The sequence below is a fragment of the Rhizophagus irregularis genome, chromosome 14 (genome assembly GCF_026210795.1).
Source record: "Rhizophagus irregularis chromosome 14, complete sequence".
Lineage (NCBI taxonomy): Eukaryota > Fungi > Glomeromycota > Glomeromycetes > Glomerales > Glomeraceae > Rhizophagus > Rhizophagus irregularis.
In genome coordinates this window covers 1587715-1604361 of record NC_089442.1, presented here as the reverse complement: position 1 = coordinate 1604361, position 16647 = coordinate 1587715, and the positions used below count along the sequence as shown (strand labels likewise).

General features: G+C 28.3%; 4 protein-coding genes across 4 annotated transcripts; 3 read left to right on the top strand and 1 right to left on the bottom strand.

Annotated features, from left to right (window-relative positions):
• Positions 1 to 4717: 4717 nt before the first annotated feature.
• OCT59_006024 (uncharacterized protein) lies at positions 4718 to 6475 on the bottom strand. Its single transcript, XM_025318786.2, has 2 exons — positions 6204 to 6475; positions 4718 to 6123 (listed from the first exon to the last, which is right to left on the bottom strand). Exons 1-2 carry the CDS (start codon positions 6455 to 6457, stop codon positions 4848 to 4850), a joined length of 1530 nt encoding a protein of 509 aa, XP_025175321.2. The 5' UTR covers positions 6458 to 6475; the 3' UTR covers positions 4718 to 4847.
• Positions 6476 to 7899: 1424 nt separating this feature from the next.
• On the top strand, positions 7900 to 9639 carry OCT59_006023 (uncharacterized protein). The gene is made up of 2 exons (XM_025318785.2): positions 7900 to 8209; positions 8285 to 9639. Exons 1-2 carry the CDS (start codon positions 7923 to 7925, stop codon positions 9516 to 9518), a joined length of 1521 nt encoding a protein of 506 aa, XP_025175320.1. The 5' UTR covers positions 7900 to 7922; the 3' UTR covers positions 9519 to 9639.
• Positions 9640 to 12242: 2603 nt separating this feature from the next.
• OCT59_006022 (uncharacterized protein) lies at positions 12243 to 14086 on the top strand (the record flags this gene model as incomplete). Its single annotated transcript, XM_025330491.2, has 2 exons — positions 12243 to 12526; positions 12600 to 14086. 2 exons carry the CDS (start codon positions 12243 to 12245, stop codon positions 13948 to 13950), a joined length of 1635 nt encoding a protein of 544 aa, XP_025175319.1. The 3' UTR covers positions 13951 to 14086.
• Positions 14087 to 14597: 511 nt separating this feature from the next.
• On the top strand, positions 14598 to 14978 carry OCT59_006021 (uncharacterized protein; the record flags this gene model as incomplete). The annotated part of the gene is made up of 2 exons (XM_025326597.1): positions 14598 to 14610; positions 14722 to 14978. The coding sequence occupies 2 exons, from the start codon at positions 14598 to 14600 to the stop codon at positions 14976 to 14978; spliced, it is 270 nt and encodes an 89-aa protein (XP_025175318.1).
• Positions 14979 to 16647: the final 1669 nt, after the last annotated feature.

The following is a 16647-nucleotide window of genomic DNA, read 5'->3' as shown; positions in this document are numbered from 1 at the left end:
ACTCCCCGACTCAATGAGTTATCCGTTCTTTACTTTGCTTAGGAGTTTACTCACTTTGCAAAATAAAAAAAAAAACACACCTCTTTTAAGTCTCTTAAGCCACTTTGCACTCAGACATGTCTTCTCTTTCATGTCTTCTCTTTTTATCTTCTCTCTTCTTTAAATTTTCACTTTCCTTGTCTTCTTTTTCATGTTTTCTTTTTTCTTTAAGACTTCCTTTTTCTTTTTTTAGGTCTTCCCTACTCCTATTCAATGTGAACTTCTCTTAGGAGACTTTCGTCTGTCATCTAGTTTTTCAATATGTTAAATAAGTAGTATCAAGTATAAGTATAGATATTTTAATAATCAACAAGAGATTTGAAGAAGCAGTACAAGATTCATTAAAGGAGGACTTAACAGATAATACATAAGTTGTCACTCCAGAGAAGATGTTCACAGCAATTTTTTTTAATCAGGGTGAACGTTTTTTGTTTGAAGACAAAGTACGTAATAAGACACCAAATAATTTTGTACTATTATCTCAACAAAGTTGGAGAATATAGTCAGACAAAAGTGCTAAACGTAAAGGAGTAAGTAAGGAGGAGTTGCATAAATATAATCAAACGAAGTTTTCTTGTACACAGAGACTTCCCTAGTGAAAGAGGATAAGGATATGAACATGTGGAAAAATAAGGCAAATTTGGGGTGTATATATATTTGTAAAAAATAAATTTACGCGATAAACGTTACACATAACATGACTAATAATGAATTGGTGACTCTGTGACGTAATTTTGACTTTAGCCGCAATACTTTGTGCGCCTATCGATTATCGATATTAATACACCGATATAAATAAAACAAATAGAGATACTGTAAAAGCAATAAAAAAACGCGTCAATAAACTAAACCCAGACCCATAGTACTATTATAGGAGATTTTTAGATGATGACGTCATTATATATAGGGTACGCCAAAATGAGTCAGTGTTATACAGTAATTAATTAGTATATTTACCAGAACATAAAGAAGACACTTTAAAAGTTAACCGTCCCTGTCACTTCTTTTTCGCCTTTCATAATAACATAAAATTTCTTACACAAAATAATAATCATAATATCGAAGTGAGTGTTACCAACTTAAAAAAATAATTATTTTTCGTTGGTATTATTATCAATTCTATGGACAACAATTATAATTTTTATATGATTTTGAATTTCTTTTGATAAATAATATCAAATTTTAACTCATAAACTAAAGCTGAATTTTGTAATTGGTCTGAATTTTGTAGTTGGTTTTCAAATTGTGCGTAGAAAAAAAAAACATTAATAAGTCACGATCAAACTTTTTAAAATTGTTTAACAATTAAAAAAAATATGCGTATATAACTATTTACGCTTTAATTTGAAAGTAAGATTTTTATATTTGTTTTATTTGTATAATGATTTATTAAAAATTAAATTTTCAACATTATTTTTTTGTGACTACCTAGCGTAACCACGAAAAAATGTCCCGAAATGGCTGAGCATTATGACATTCGGCTGGAATTAAGTGTGGTATACATTGGATTTTTCTTACTAAAAAATTTCTTTAATCAAACAAGGAAGGGTAACTATGCCACCCAATGCGAGTCCCATCATTTTTTATTTCTCCACTTCATAAAATTTTTATAGCTAACTTGTTATCGAATTAAAAATTTTATTGGGATAGGATCTTTTGCGCCTAATAAAAATATTTTTTAATGAACTTAATACAAATCAGGCAAAATATGACTTTTCGACGATAAAAAAAAATCACATGCTAACAGTAAAATTTATAGTCAAAAATTTACTAAATTAATTTTTTTCCTATTTTAACTAAAAAGTATTTATTTATTTTTATTTTATTTTTACTTGAGAAAGGCAGATACACTAGAGAGATACTAAAACATTACGCGTATAAACTAGGCATAAAGAATATTGATCTAAACTAAGTGTACAAAATCTAACAGGCAGACCCACCCTTCGTTGGAACGACCTGACTAATTGAGAACTAGTCGCCATAGCAGTGAACGAACAAAGGGATTAGACACTAAAGTAAAAACAAAGAGGGAGAGAGGAGTGAGAAAAATTAAAACTATTCGTAACCAATTTTCTGAACCAAAAGAAAAATCTAAAAATTGAAACCATAGTAAATTATGTAAAAAATTGAAGTAGTAAAATAGATCCACATGACTTTATTATTCATTCAACTTCTAATTCAAATTGCGCTTGCGGCCAGATTTGTGTCTAAGACGTTTGTTGATGAAGATTGAATTTCACAGGGTATATTTAAAGTACTTTGCGTTAGAAAATTGGCAATAAAATAATTTATTTATTATAAAATAAAATATTTATCAATCAACTTTTTATTCAAAAATATATATATTTATCACCTACTTTTTAATAGATAATTTATTACAAAAATCATTTAACACCATATTTTTAAATTAAAATTATCTATTTATTTCGCAACTACTCTAAAAGCTTCGATTTCTTCAACTTCATATTGATTATTATAATATTCATATTGTTTCTTATAATACATACCTTCATATAAATTATTCGCAAAAGAATTATTATTGTTCCTTGTTAAGTTTTCGTAATTACCGGTATAATTTAAAGAGAGATAATCGTTCGCTAACGTTAGGTCGCCTCCACCAAAGTTAATTCCATTCCCAGGATAATTATAAATGGCACGTGACGAATTAACCACACGACTAATCTTCATATTTTCAATATCTTCATTACTTTCGAACGAAAATATGAAACTTTCCGTAGTGGTTAAATATTGATTATAACCATTATAACCATAATAATTATGATTATAATTTATACCGGTATTATTCCAACCGATAGGATTGTATCCTCCAAATATTTTTCCAGAATGTTTAACTTTGATTAAGATCAGAATTGCTCCTTTTCCGGCACAACTATTTTCAATAATATTATTTACATCACGATTTCTACGTAAATAAGATCAAAATTATAAACTGTATCCTTTCTATTGCGATTATAATTTGAATCTTTCCTTTCAATCCAATTAATGATTATACTGGATAGATTTGGTTTGATAATACATGATTCAATTTTTTGGATTATTCCTGTTCGTGGAGGTAAAGTGGTTGTTCTTGGTAAGTTGCCTTTATAATAATATTCTTCAATTTCTTCATGAATACGATTAGGAATAATAGCTTTATAGGGTCGAACTTTATAAAAATATTCAGAAGGAGAAATTCCTACAAACCGAATAAGAGGAATAAATTTATTTAAAGTTTTCTTTAATGCCTCAAAATTCCTATTATTCCATTTATTTCTATCGCTATTCCTAATTCCCAAACCAGGGGTTTGTTCAATACCCCATTTAATTAGACTATCCCAAACAACTATTTCTTCAATCTGTAAATCGTTTCGCTCAAGTAAACCATATAAGATATCTTTATTTAACGAGGAAAAGTTTTTTGAAGTGAAAAATGGCTGTGGATCCGACAAATAGATTTAAGACAGTAATCTTTTAATTTTTTACAACTTTCAAGACCAAATACGGAATGAAGGACGAGAACAAAATTTTTCTGAATCCAATTTTTTTGTTTCTCAATTAGGTAATCTTGAACATGTTTAAATAATTCTTTAAGGAGTAGTTCATCAGATGCAACTAGAAGTTCAAGAACATTCATGCCTGATGTATTAGTTAAATCCACTTCACCCGTATACATATACCTTTTGTAAAGGGAAAATAAAATAATTTAAGACATCATACTAAAGATTAACAACGTTAATTTAATAGTTATATTACATACCTAAGAATTATTTCAAAAACAACAGGATCAATATTTGGTTTTTTGAACTTTATCGCATTATCACTACTAGTAATCCATCCGTCTGCTGAAGCTATAAAAGTAGATTGAAATTCCTTTTTTAATAATGCACTTCTAAAATAAGGTGAACGGGCTCTAAGAATATATGAGTGTGCACGAAACTCCCTTATATTTTGATTTTCTCCAACTACAATAATTACGTTACAATCTTCTTTTTTCGCACGTTTAGTATCTATCAATTAAACGAAAGTGGCTAATTTATAAGCGCCTTAGCAGATGACGATAAGGTTCATCATAAATGATTAAATTTAGTAATTTGTTTTCTAATTTTGGATCATACTTATTTAAGTAAAGTTGTCCAACCAAAAATCCTTATAATACAGATTTACCAATTTACCGTATATTGTTTCTATTGTTTAATTTTTTACAAAGAAAAATAATTTGTAAATATTACGAAATAATTAGTGTAAAAAAAAGCCTTAACTAGTTAAAACCGGATAACCAAGGGATTTAACGGCTAATTTACTGCCAAGACTAACGGGAAATGGAAATGTCATAGTATTCGTGCCTATAATTCACAAAGGTCATTATAATTTAAGGGTATTACCTAATTCAAATTTATTATTATCTAGTAAGAATTTTTTATTTATGGAAACGAATCATAAAAATTGTAGTAATTATTTACATGGGTCACACCCATCAAATTATTTTTTGAGTCTCAAGTGAGATTGAGGCGAAAACATAACCTTCTTATCGTGAATAGAATTATTTTAATTCAATTTTCTCATAAATGAGAAAAAAAAGTTTCCATTACTTTGAATTATATAACATTTATGTTGATAAATTAATATTTGGCTTAATCATTTGTTAATAATGTAACGTTACATTAGTAATAATTTAAATTATAATATGATAATCACAAGAAGACGCTTGAAGACTTTCTTTTATTTAATATAAATTTTTGATTTTTTTTTAAACAATAAATAGAACGATCATAAGAGCTGTGAAAATAACGTTTAATTAAATATAATAACTATTTAATTTTTTTTACCCTGAAAAATTCAATTTCTTCAACTTCATGTTGATCCATTTCATGTTGATTTATTTCATAATCACTATCATCAAGACATTCCATTCCATACCTATTCCGTTCTAAATTTATGTCTAAATTTTCATAATTACCGCTATGAGATAATGACAAATAACCATTTTCTAAATTTAAATCACTTCCGCCGAAATTAACACCGTTTCCAGTATTATATATAGCATATGATGAATTAATTACACGACTAATTTTCATATTCTTAATATCCTCATTATTTTCAAACGAAAATATAAAACTTTCTTTAGTGGACAAATATTGGTTGAGGTTATTACGACTATATAAACCGCGTTTATTAAAACTGCGGTTATTAGAAGGATTATTATTATGCCAACCAATAGGATTATATCCACCAAATATTTTTTCAGAATATTTAACTTGGATTAAAACCAGTATAGCTCCTTGTTCTGTACATATATTTTGAATATTATTAAACATACCATCACGACTTTTACGATAAATAAGATTAAAATTATAAACCGTATCCTTTTTTTTGCCATTATAATTTGAATCTTTTCTTTCAATCCAATTAATAATTATACTGGATAATCTTGGCTTGATAATATTTGATTCAATTTTTTGGATTATTCCACTTCGTGGAGGTAAAGTAGTTGTCATTGGTAAAGTACCTTTAAAATAATATTCTTCGATTTCTTCACAAATATGATAAGGAATAATAGATTTATAGGGTCGAACTTTATCAAAGTATTCAGCAGAAGAAATTTCTGCAAACCTGATAAGAGGAATAAAACTATCTAAAGTTTTCTTTAATGCTTCGTAATTTATATTACTCCATTTGATTCTATTACTATTCATACTTCCCAAACCAGGAGTTTGTTCAATACCCCATTTAATTAGACTATCCCATACATCAATTTCTTCAATCTGTAAATCGTTCCGTTCAAGTAAACCATAAAGAATGTCTTTATCTAACGAGGGGAAGTTTTCTGAAGTAATAAATGGCCGTGGATCTGCACAAATAGATTCAAGGCAATAATTTTGTAGTCTCTTGCAGTTCGCAAGTTTAAATACAGTATGAAGGACAAGAACAAAATTTTCCTGAACCCAGGTTGTTTGTTTCTTAACCAAATAATCTTGAACATGTTCAAATAATTCTCCAAGGAGTAATTCATCAGATGCAACTAGAAGCCCAAGAATAATTTCGCCTGGATATTTTTTCAATTCAAGTTCACCCGTGTAAATATATCTAAAAGTGAATAATTATAATTCAATTTAATAAATTAACCGAAAAAATTTAGCAGAATGATAAAATTAAAATGTAGTTACTTTAAAACCATATCAAAAACTGCTGGTGTAATATTTGGTTTACTAAACACAATCATATCATTCTCCTTAGTAATCCATTCTGATGAAAGTGCCCTTTTAAAGTATGGAGAACGAGCACGTAAAATTACCGAATGTGCTCGGAATTCTTTTTTATTTTTACTTTCACCAACTTGAATAATAACGTTAAAATCATCTGCATCATTTAATATTAAAGAAAAATCTTTCGAAAGACCAATATGAAATATCGAAGTCATTTTGAAGAAAAAATATTTAAATATTAATAATGTCATTTCTAACGAACATTTTATTTGTAAGTATGTTACACAAAATGCGAACTGATTCAATCATTATTCCGTAATTGATCTCAAAATTAGGCTTTATTAAATTTATAAAATAAATTTTATCCGGATTCCGGATTTACGTAGAAATGAACCAATAACAATACTTCTTTTCTTTTATGGATAATGCGGCAGATATTATGTAATTCCAGCACCTGAAAAGATGTAATCAATCTTTGATCAGGAATATTTTATGCAGTACATTTTCGCACAGTATAAGACGGTAAAAACAGCTTATATATAAAATATAAAATTTAAGTAATTTTTATTTGCTATAATTTATGCCTTTATAAGTCGCGTTAATACTTTTTCGATACAAAATTTGCAAACTGAGGCCACATAATTTTAGAGTTTTTTACATTAATTCCATCACTAATAAGTGAGTAGTTTGTAATTTTTGTATAAAGGAATATACATTTTCTGTTGCTTCTATGAAAGTTGGTTAAGATAATCTTTAATTCTACCGTTAAGATTCAGAAAGCGAGGAGAAAGAGGAAGATGTGGTGAAACCATCTATTACCCGATCTCTATTACAAATTATGAAACAATGTTTGATCACGTAATACTAGGCCATCTGACGATTCTGACGTTATAATGACCCAAATGGCACGTGACTAGTCATTTTGGATCACGTTCAAACAATTCAAAGCTCAAGAATATTACTATCTAAATACTCTCTCCCGAATTCAGTTCCACCTGTACAAATATCTTAAAAAAATAATTATAAAAATAAATTATTTTAATTTTAATTTTGTTTATAATTAATTTTAAATCCGAAAAAAAAGTTCTTATAATAAATATGAAAATGTGGTCTGACTGTGCCCAGACCAGAATTTTATTTATGAATTTATAAAAAAATTAGCATTAAAAAATATTGAAATATTGAAAATTACAGCCTGTATTAAGAGATAATTCTGACTAAAATCAAAAATTTTAAATGATCATCACGGTCGCCTGGGGTAGTATTTGGTCAAAATCCCAGGTACTACCTTACTACCTTGGTGCAATCCAGGGTAATTGCCCGGATTTTCTTATAAAAATAGATTTTATTAATTAAACACGTCCCAATCAGTCCCAACACGTGACCGTGGAAACAACTAAGTGAGTGACAAATAGATTTTGACTAACGAAAAAAACTGTCCTCACAGATACTTATGGATTGCGGAAACTGTGATGGTGGTGACAAATAAAATCTATTTTTAGAAGCGGGCGGATCGGAACGGCGCGGTAAACCTGTATTTTTTGGATTCAACTTTACTTAAATAAGAATAACCAATTATCAAATAAATTGTGTTTACCTGCTACAGGCGCTTAAAAAACCAATAAAACCAATATTACCTGATATTTTAGCCACTTTCGTACAAAGAAAAAAAAAATAATAATGGTTTCAAAATTTCACTCGAGCCTTTCACAAGACCTTTCATTAATATTAAATGATTTAGATGATTGTAATGTAACTATTTTGGTTGGAAAAAATCAAAATATAAAGGAGTTTCGTGCACACTCGTATATTCTTAGAGCTCGCTCACTTTATTTCAAAAATGCATTTTTCAAAAGGGCATTCCAAACTACCTTTATAGCATCAGCAGACGGATGGGTTACTATAGATAATGTAATGAAGTTCAAAAAACCAAATATTAATCCTGCTGTTTTTGAAATAATTCTTAGGTATGTAATATAACTATTAAACGAACGTTGTTAATTAAATCTCATAATATATAAATTAATTTCCCTCTATAAAAGGTATATGTATACGGGTGAAGTAGATTTACCAAACACATCAGGCATAAATGTTCTTGGACTCCTAATTGCATCTGATGAACTACTCCTTAAACAATTATTTAAACATGTTCAAGATTACTTAATTGAAAAACAAGCAAATTGGATTCAGAAAAATTTTGTCCTCGTCCTTCATTCCGTATTTGGTCTTGAAAGTTGTAAAAAACTAAAAGATTACTGTCTTAAATCTATTTGTGCGGATCCAAAGCCATTTTTCACTTCAAAAAACTTTTCCTCGTTAAATAAAGATATCTTATATGGTTTACTTGAGCGAGACGATTTACAGATTGAAGAAATTGTTGTTTGGGATAGTCTAATTAAATGGGGTATTGAACAAACCCCCGGTTTGGGAATTAGGAATAGCGATAGGAGTAAATGGAATGATAGGGATTTTGAGGCATTAAAGGAAACTTTAAATCAATTTATTCCTCTTATTCGGTTTGTTGAAATTTCTTCTATTGAATATTTTGATAAAGTTCGACCTTACAAAGCTATTATTCCTAATAATATTTGTGAAGAAATTGAAGAATATTATTTTAAAGGTACTTTACCAAAAACAGCCACTTTACCTCCACGAACAGGATTCCAGAAAATTGAATCGATCATTATCAAGCCGAAACTAGCCAGAATAATCATTAATTGGATTGAAAGAAAAGATTCAAATTACAATCGTAATAAAAAAGATGTTGTTTTTAATTTTGACCTTATTTATCGTAGAAGTCGTGACGGGAAAAATATTATTCGAAAGAGATGCGCTGGAAAAGGAGCAGTTTTGATTTTAATTAAAGTTAAATATTCTGAAAAAATATTTGGTGGATATAATCCTATCGGTTGGGATGATGCCGATAAAAAATATAATCGTAAAAATTTTCATTATCCCAAACAAATTAATCAATATTTATCCACTACAGAAAGTTTCATATTTTCGTTTGAAAATAATGAAGATATTAAAAATATGGAGATTAGTCGTGTAGTTAATTCATCATATGCCATTTTTAATCATCTTGGGAATGGAATTAACTTTGGCGGAGGCGACCTAGCGTTAGAGAACGACCGTCTTTCTTTAAGTTATACCGGTTATTATGAATGCTTAAATAGGAATAATGATGAATTTTTGATGAATAGTAATTATTATAGAGATCAGTATGAAGTTGAAGAAATCGAAGCCTTTAGAGTAGTTACTCATTCTAATTTATAAATATTAACTTAGTGTTAAATTTATAATTAAATCAGGACTTTTGTAATAAATTTTTTCTATTAAAAAGTAGGTGATAATGTATATTTGAATAAAAAGTTGGATAATAAATATTGTATTTCATAAATAAATTACTTTTATTACCAATTTTTTACGCCTAAATACATTAATTCGCACGAGAATTACATACGCTGAAATTCAACCTTCAACGTAAATCTGGCCGCAGTGCAGTTTGAATTAGAAATTGAACGAATAAAGTATTTAAAGGTTGAATTACTTTTAGAGCTTTTAGTGTAATAAAGAAAATAAATGTTGGCCAATAAAAGTGAATAGAAAATGGCGTAACCATATTGAAAAATCGACCACGTGTTTGTTCTACTTACATTAATAATATATAAATATGGCCTTATCCTCTTTCAATTAAAATTTTATTTTATTCCAATCTTTCGAAAGATTTTACTTTAACAGGTAATCTAAGCTTTTTGTAGGACTAGACTGCGGGCCTTACTCATTTGTGGCGCAGTAGGATCAGACCGACCAAGAGACCATCGGTCTGTCTTGCAAAGGATTTTTTTTTTTATACAACATGTACTAAACAAGTCGGCGAAAATAACAATATTAGAGTACATTCGGTAATTTTACGTGATACTTTAAAAGTGCACTCTCTAATGAATGGATGGCAAAAAAAAGATGACATGATTCTATATAATAAACCAAATATAACTTAATATGATTTTAAGGTAAGCTATATTATAGTTCTAATGAATATCGGCGGTTGGCTTATTATAATTCAAAATTATATATATATATATATATATATATTTTTGATATATTTCCACAGGTGAACTAAAAAGTATTCAGGAGAAGATATTATTGGGCTTTTAGTTGCATCTGATGAGATGCTCCTTGAAGAATTATTTAAACATGTTCAAAAATATTTAATTAAGAAACGAACAACCTATGTTCGAGAAAATTTTGTTCTCGTCCTTGATATCGTGTTTATACGAGATGACATTGTCGTTTGAAATTGTTTAATTAAATGGAGTATTAAACAAAATGCGAATTATGAGGTATAAAAAAAACTCTAGTAAATCTATTCATCTTATAGATTCGTCGAAATTTTTCCTGATTAATACGATAGAGTTGGACTTTATAAAGGTATTATTCTAGTATTATTCTTAATCATATTTATGAAAAAATTGAAGAATTTTATTTTTAAGGTACTTTACCAATAACAACCACTTAACCTTCATGAAATGGAATAATCCAAAAAATTGAATCAACCATTATCGAGCCAAAACTATCTAGATATATTATCATTATCCTGACCGATATAATCAATATTTATTCGAATCAACCGCAAGAGCTGCATCAACCTTAATCTCAACAACAACTTCAATCATATCCTTAGCATCCTCATTATTTTCAAATGAAAATTAGTTAAACGGTGTTAGTTTTGGTGGAAGTGATTCAAATTTAGAAAATGGTTATGGTTATTTGTCATTACTCTATAGCGGGAATAATGAAAATTTAGTAACAAGAAATAGTGATATAGATGATTTTTTTATGATGATATAGAAGTTGAAGAAATCGAAGCTTTCAGTTTAAATAGTTATATTTATTAAATGTTATTGTCACAGCTCCTATAATCTTTTATATCGTTCTATAATTATTTAAAAAGATTTAAAATTTATATTAAAAAGTTCTCATGTCCCGTCTTAAATTTAGCATTATTTTTACTAACTATTGTGCAACGGTGGTAAAAGTGGTGTGATACTTTGGGCGTGTGTGACCTAATGTAGCGGTTACATTATCAATTCGTGATCCTGAGCCAATTGCAAAAAATTTATAAATGATTTCGGTGCAAATTTATATCGATCACTAGTAATTTTTTTTCTGATACCGATTATTAATAAATATTTATCCCAAAGTTTCAAATAGTCTATTTTAAAATAATTTTTTCACATAATATTTTACTTTTATTTGACGCCAAACCAGATTCCTATTTTCTGCGGATCCTTTACAGTATTAACTTCAAATATTAATTTTATCAACGTAGAAGCATCATTATATGTTATATAACTCAGAGTAATAGATACTTTTTTTGCTCATTAATAAGCTAATTAATATTGATTAACGATTTCTACAAACAGAAATTATTTTAATTAAAAGATAGGATTCAAATTTTATTCACGATAAGAAGACGTTTTATAGTCTAATCGACGTGGTGGAAGTTATTTGATACATAATATTTCTTGTTGAAGGGTATGACCCATGATTATAATTTTTATTATTCAACTAACCTTGTTCGTTTCATATATAAAAAAAGAATTTCGTACTAAATAACAAAAAAATGTGAATTAGGTAACATCTCTTTACATGACATTCGAGAGAGTACTATGACATTCCATTTCCTGTTAGTTAAATCTCTTGGTTAACCGGCTTTAGCTAGTTAAGGTTTTTTTTACACAAGTACATACTAATTATTTCGTAATGTTTATATTTTCTATATTTTTCTTTGTGTATTTTTTTATCTTACGCCTATAATATGTCACAATTTGCATACATAATCAAAAAGAATCTGCTAGATAAATTATAGAAACAATATACGGGATTTTACTTAAATAATGTGTGCGGATCCTTATTGCCACCTGCTACGGGCGCTTAAGAAACCACGTTTAATTAATATTTTAAACGTGCAAAAAAAAACAAGGAAAGAAAAAAAAAATGGTTTCAAAATTTTATTCGAGCCTTTCACAAGATCTTTCATTAGTATTAGATGATTCAGATGATTATAATGTAGTTATTGTGGTTGGAAAAAATCAAGATATAAAGGAGTTTCGTGCGCACTCTCATATTCTTAGATCTCGTTCACCTTATTTTAAAAATGCGTTTTCAAAGAAGGAATATCAAACTACTTTTGTAGCTTCAACAGACGGATTGAGTAATAATAATGTGATGGAGTTCAAAAAACCAAATATTAATCCTTCTGTTTTCAAAATAATTATCAGGTATGTAATATAACGAAAAACAAACGTTGTTATAATCTTTACAATGTCTTAAATTATTTCCCTCTACAAAAAGGTATATGTATACAGGTGAAGTGGATTTAACAAATACATCAAGCATAGATATTCTTGAACTTCTTGTTGCAACTAATGAACTACTTCTTAAAGAATTATTTAAACATGTTCAAGATTATTTAATTGAAAAACAAGCAGATTGGATTAGGAAAAATTTTGTTCTTGTCCTTCATTCTGTATTTGATCTTAAAAGCTGTAAGAAACTAAAAGATTATTGTCTTGAATCTATTTGTGAAGATCCACAACCATTTTTTACTTCAAAAAACTTTCTCTCGTTAAATAAAGATATCTTATATGGTTTGCTTGAACGGAACGATTTACAGATTGAAGAAATTATTGTTTGGAATAGTCTAATTAAATGGGGTATCAAACAAACCCCTGGTTTGAGAATTAGGAATAGCAAATGGAATAATAGGAATTTTGAGGCATTAAAGAAAACTTTAAATAAATTTATTCCTCTTGTTCGGTTTGTTGGAATTTCTTCTACTGATTATTTTGATAAAGTTCGACCTTATAAAGCTATTATTCCTAATCATATTTATGAAGAAATTGAAGAATATTATTTTAAAGGCAACTTACCAAGAATAACCACTTTACCTCCACGAATAGGAATAATCCAGAAAATTGAATCATGTATCGTCAAGCCAAAGCTATCCAGAATAATTATTAATTGGATTGAAGGAAAAGATCCAAATTATAATCGCAATAAGAAGGATGCGGATTATAAATTTGACCTTATTTATCGTAGAAGTCGTGATGGAGATAATATTATTCGAAATAGATGTGCTGGAAGAGGAGCAATTTTGATTTTAACCAAAGTTAAAGGTTCTGAAAAAATATTTGGTGGGTATAATCCTATCGGATGGAATGATAACAGTATAAATTATAATGACGGTATAAATTATGGTTTGGATGATAACGGTTTAAATTATAGGGGTATAAATTATGATTATTATAAATATGGTGGTTATTCTCGTCATAACCGTCATAACCATCATAACCAATATAATCAATATTTACCGTCTGCGGGAAGTTTCATATTTTCGTTTGAAAATAATGAAGATATTAAAAATATGAAGATTAGTCGCGTGGTTAATTCATCATGTGCCATTTATAATTATCTTGGGAATGGAGTCAACTTTGGTGGAGGCGACCTAGCGTTAGAGAACGATCGTCTCTCTTTAGGTTATACCGGTTATTATGAAGGCTTAAAAAGGAATAATAATGAATTTTTAACGAATAATCACAATATAGGTCGATTCGAAGAAGTTGAAGAAGTTGAAGAAGATAATTATTATGGGAATCATGAAGTTGAAGAAATCGAAGCTTTTGAACTGAAATTAAATACGTAGATAGTTATAATTTATAAATATTAGTGTTAAATTTATAATTAAATCAGGAGAATTTTGTAATAAATTGTCTAAAAAGTTGAATGATAAATATTGGATTTTATAAATAAATTACTTCATTGCCATTTTTTTTTTAACGATTCGCAAAAGGAATTATATAATCTGTGAAATTAGCGCATCTCTTCCGGGCCAGAATTACGTAGTAATTCCGCCTGGAATTATTAAAAAAAGGAATGGTCGACCACTGATTCAAACTTAGGTTGGCTGATTCGGTATATACATAGCAACGGTACCACGTGTTTGTTCCAATTACATTAAATTACAAAAAGAAATATGAATATGTACGGCCTACACCCTAGATACAGTTCACAATTAATACATTCAAATTTTAATTGTGTTTGATTTGTAAAATGACTTCAATATTTTACAAAAGATTTTACTTTAATGCAGATGATTTTAATGTTATTATTCAAGTTGACGAAAACAATAATATTTAATTTCGATAATATTCAGTAATTTTACGTTTACACAGGTGAACTTGAATTGAAAAGTATCCGGGAGAAGATATTCTTGGGCTTCTAGTTGCATATGATGAGATAAATACTCTTTGAAGAATTATTTGAACATGTTCAAAATTATTTAATTAAGAAATGGACAACCTAGGTTCGAGAAAATTTTGTTCTCGTCCTTGATACTGCGTTTATTTATACGCTATAGAAAACCACAAGACTATTCTATGACCGAAAATTTCCTCCTGTAGTTTACTGTTACAAGGTGACTGTGAAATTGACGATTGGATTTTTTTAATTAAATGGAGTATTAAACAAACTCCTGGTTTGAGAAGTAAGAATAGGCAGAATAATGAGAATTATGAGGCATTAAAGAAAACTTTAAGTCAATTTATTCCTCTTATTAGACTCGTTGAAATTTCTCCTACTGATTCATACGATAAAGTTGGACTTTATAAAGGTATTATTCTTAATCATATTTATGAAGAAATTGAAGAATTTTATTTTAAAGGTACTTTATAAAAAGTAACCATTTTACTCCACGAGTTGGAAAGATTCAATTTGAATCGAAAATTATTAAACCAAAATTTATTTCTAATATCATAGTCCAATTCTAATAGAAACTTATTTATCAAGGCTGCAGAGATGGAATCAATAATAATTCATTAGAAAAAAAAAATGTAAATTACAGAAACCAATTGAGTTTCTACTAAATGTTAAATTTTGCGAAAAATATTTGGTGGTTATAATCTGGTAGGATTTGATCGTACGATATAGTAAGAAGTCTTTATGAAATCGGAAATCATTATATCTCTTCTGCAGATATAGTTTTTATTTTTTTTTTTGAAAAAAAATGATGATACTCTAGAAAAGAAATTTTAGAAAAGAAATTAAGTCGCGTAAACCACGTATAATTTTGGGTAATTTTGAAGAGCGTAGTTTATATATACAAAATAATAGTTTGTATGTTAATTACAATTGTCATTATCATGAACATTATACATATACAATTGGGAGGTCGAAGCTTTTGTAGTAAAACAATAAATTATCAAATAAGGAACGAAATTAAGAAAAGCTAATTTAAATGATTTTTAGCGAAATAGTACGTGAGATAAATTTCAATAATAAAGTTTGATAAAAAAAGTAAGAATCAGAGTTGCTTAAAAATTTTTAATTTTTTATTAAATGGTAATTTGATACTATCTATATAATGCATCGGTAATGAACAGTATTATTAATACCTACTGTTGTATCAGTTCTTTTACGCTTAAAAATATTAAGCAATTTATGTGGTTAGGTAGCAGAAGGTTAATTAGTGTATAATTAGACAATATATTAAACAATATATCAAAATTATCCGATCAGACGTGTTGTATAGCGCTGTACGTCGGCATATACCTCCAAACACGAATAAAGGATTTCACTTGATAAAAACTGTCACTTTATAACTTAAAAAAATGAAAACTTTATTTTTTCCCTTTTTTATTACAACAAGAAAATTGACCTATATTTATAATAAATTATACATATAAGAAGAAATTTAATATATTTACTATGTATAATATGACTAACATGTTCAATACGTTGATCATAACCAACATGTTGATTAGGTTCGACATGTTAATCATGTTCGGCATATTAATTATGTCCGACATGTCAATCAAGTTAAACATTTGCAACATCGATCAATTTCGGAGTGGCACATGACGATCACATGACATCATCCCCTCCCTAATTTTCAACTCCGTTGAAAATTTCCGAAGCTCGTAGAACTAAACCTTGATATTCTTGAGTGTTAAGTTCTCTCAGCAATGATACGTTGGTCTTTTTAGTTCTCATAATTTGTTTGGCTCCTGGAATTTCGAAAATATAAAAAATCCTAGTAGCAGAGGTCCTGTAATGTGCAGTTAACTGTCGCACAAAGTAACTGCGCTGCACACTGGACTCAGTTTCTTTTTCCAAAAATCGACCCAAATAATATAAGTGAACAAGGAGTAAAAGCCGATTGTTAAAATGCTTAATCCGGTTCAAAGCATTACAAAGAATTTCAAATTTTCTTTCAGGCTTCATATTAGGTTCATAGGGAAGTGGAAAAGGTGTCACTTCAACTGGAGTTGTTTGTAGTAAATCTTCTAGGATACTTTGATAGGGTTCCATACTAATAATAAAAATAATAAAAAAAATGATAAAA